The sequence below is a fragment of the Penaeus japonicus genome, unplaced genomic scaffold (assembly GCF_977035675.1).
Source record: "Penaeus japonicus unplaced genomic scaffold, GWHDUDI00000001_assembly GWHDUDI00000016, whole genome shotgun sequence".
Lineage (NCBI taxonomy): Eukaryota > Metazoa > Arthropoda > Malacostraca > Decapoda > Penaeidae > Penaeus > Penaeus japonicus.
The window spans coordinates 24,906,099-24,907,161 of NW_028234418.1; the positions used below are offsets into that span (position 1 = coordinate 24,906,099).

The 1,063-nt window shown below is 44.6% G+C and overlaps 1 protein-coding gene across 1 annotated transcript in view; it reads left to right on the top strand.

Moving 5' to 3' along the window:
- Positions 1-966: 966 nt before the first annotated feature.
- LOC122267529 (troponin C, isotype gamma) overlaps positions 967-1,063 on the top strand; it is a 24,061-nt gene continuing 23,964 nt past the window's right edge. The window contains exon 1 of the mRNA XM_086545317.1: positions 967-1,063. This exon is cut by the window's right edge and continues 9 nt beyond it. Coding sequence (XP_086401443.1) covers positions 982-1,063 — 82 coding nt within the window. The 5' untranslated portion in view covers positions 967-981.

A 1,063-nucleotide genomic window follows, 5' to 3' on the forward strand; every position in this document is an offset into this window, starting at 1 on the left:
CTCTCTCTCTTTTCTCTATCCCTTCACTCTCTGTGTGTCTCTTTCTCTCTCTCTCTCTCTTTCCATCTATCTATCTATCTATATATCTATCTTTCCCTCTTCTCTCTTTCTCCCAGACCTCTACTCTCATTCTCTCTCTCTCTCTTTCTCTCTCTCTCTCTCTCTCTCTCTCTCTCTCTCTCTCTCTCTCTCTCTCTCCTTCTCCCTCTCCCATTCCTCCTATTTATATTGGTCTTCATCATAACTCCCTCTTTCATGATCTATTTCATCGCCATATGCAATTCCTCCCCTCTGATCCCTCTCCACTTTTCGAATTCTCAACATGCTTGTATGATCCCCCCTCCCCCCGGTCCGTCTCTCCCCCCCCCCCCCCCCTCATTTCTCTTTTTCATACCTTTGCTCTCTCGGTTTACCTTCTCTCTCTCTCTCTCTCTCTCTCTCTCTCTCTCTCTATCTCTCACCTTTTCTCTCTGTCTGCTCCCCCCCTGTCTCTCTCTTTTCAATCTGCCTTCCTCCTCCCTCTTTATTTGTCTCATTCTCTCATCACCCCGACCTTTAATTCACCGTTCCATCTATCTAATCATCTTACGGAATTCATTATTTCACATCTCTTTCGCGCTTCCAAATTCTCTACATACTATCATGGCCTCCCTACCCCTATACCCCTTTAACCTCCCCCTCCATTCTTTTACCCATCCTCACCTGATTATACATCTGTCAGCCATCATGTGGCATTAATAAAAGTTACCGACACTAAAAACTCAAAATTCCCATCTATTCATACTGATTTGAAAGACAAAAAACTAGAGAACTAAAAAAAGAAAAAAAAAAAAATCTTCAAACATTTCTTGCAGTAGCGACAAAACCGTCTCAAACAACTGTTGAAACCCACGATTCGCCCCAAGCGTACGAGTGCTACCACGTGACGTCAAGGTTCTAGTTGTGACATATTCGAGATCGGTGACGTAATTCCTACCTTATATGTACACAGCGTACTGTTCGGAATTGGGCACATGTGACCCAGACTCCGACCCCACAACACGTCCAAAGAGCTCACAGCCGC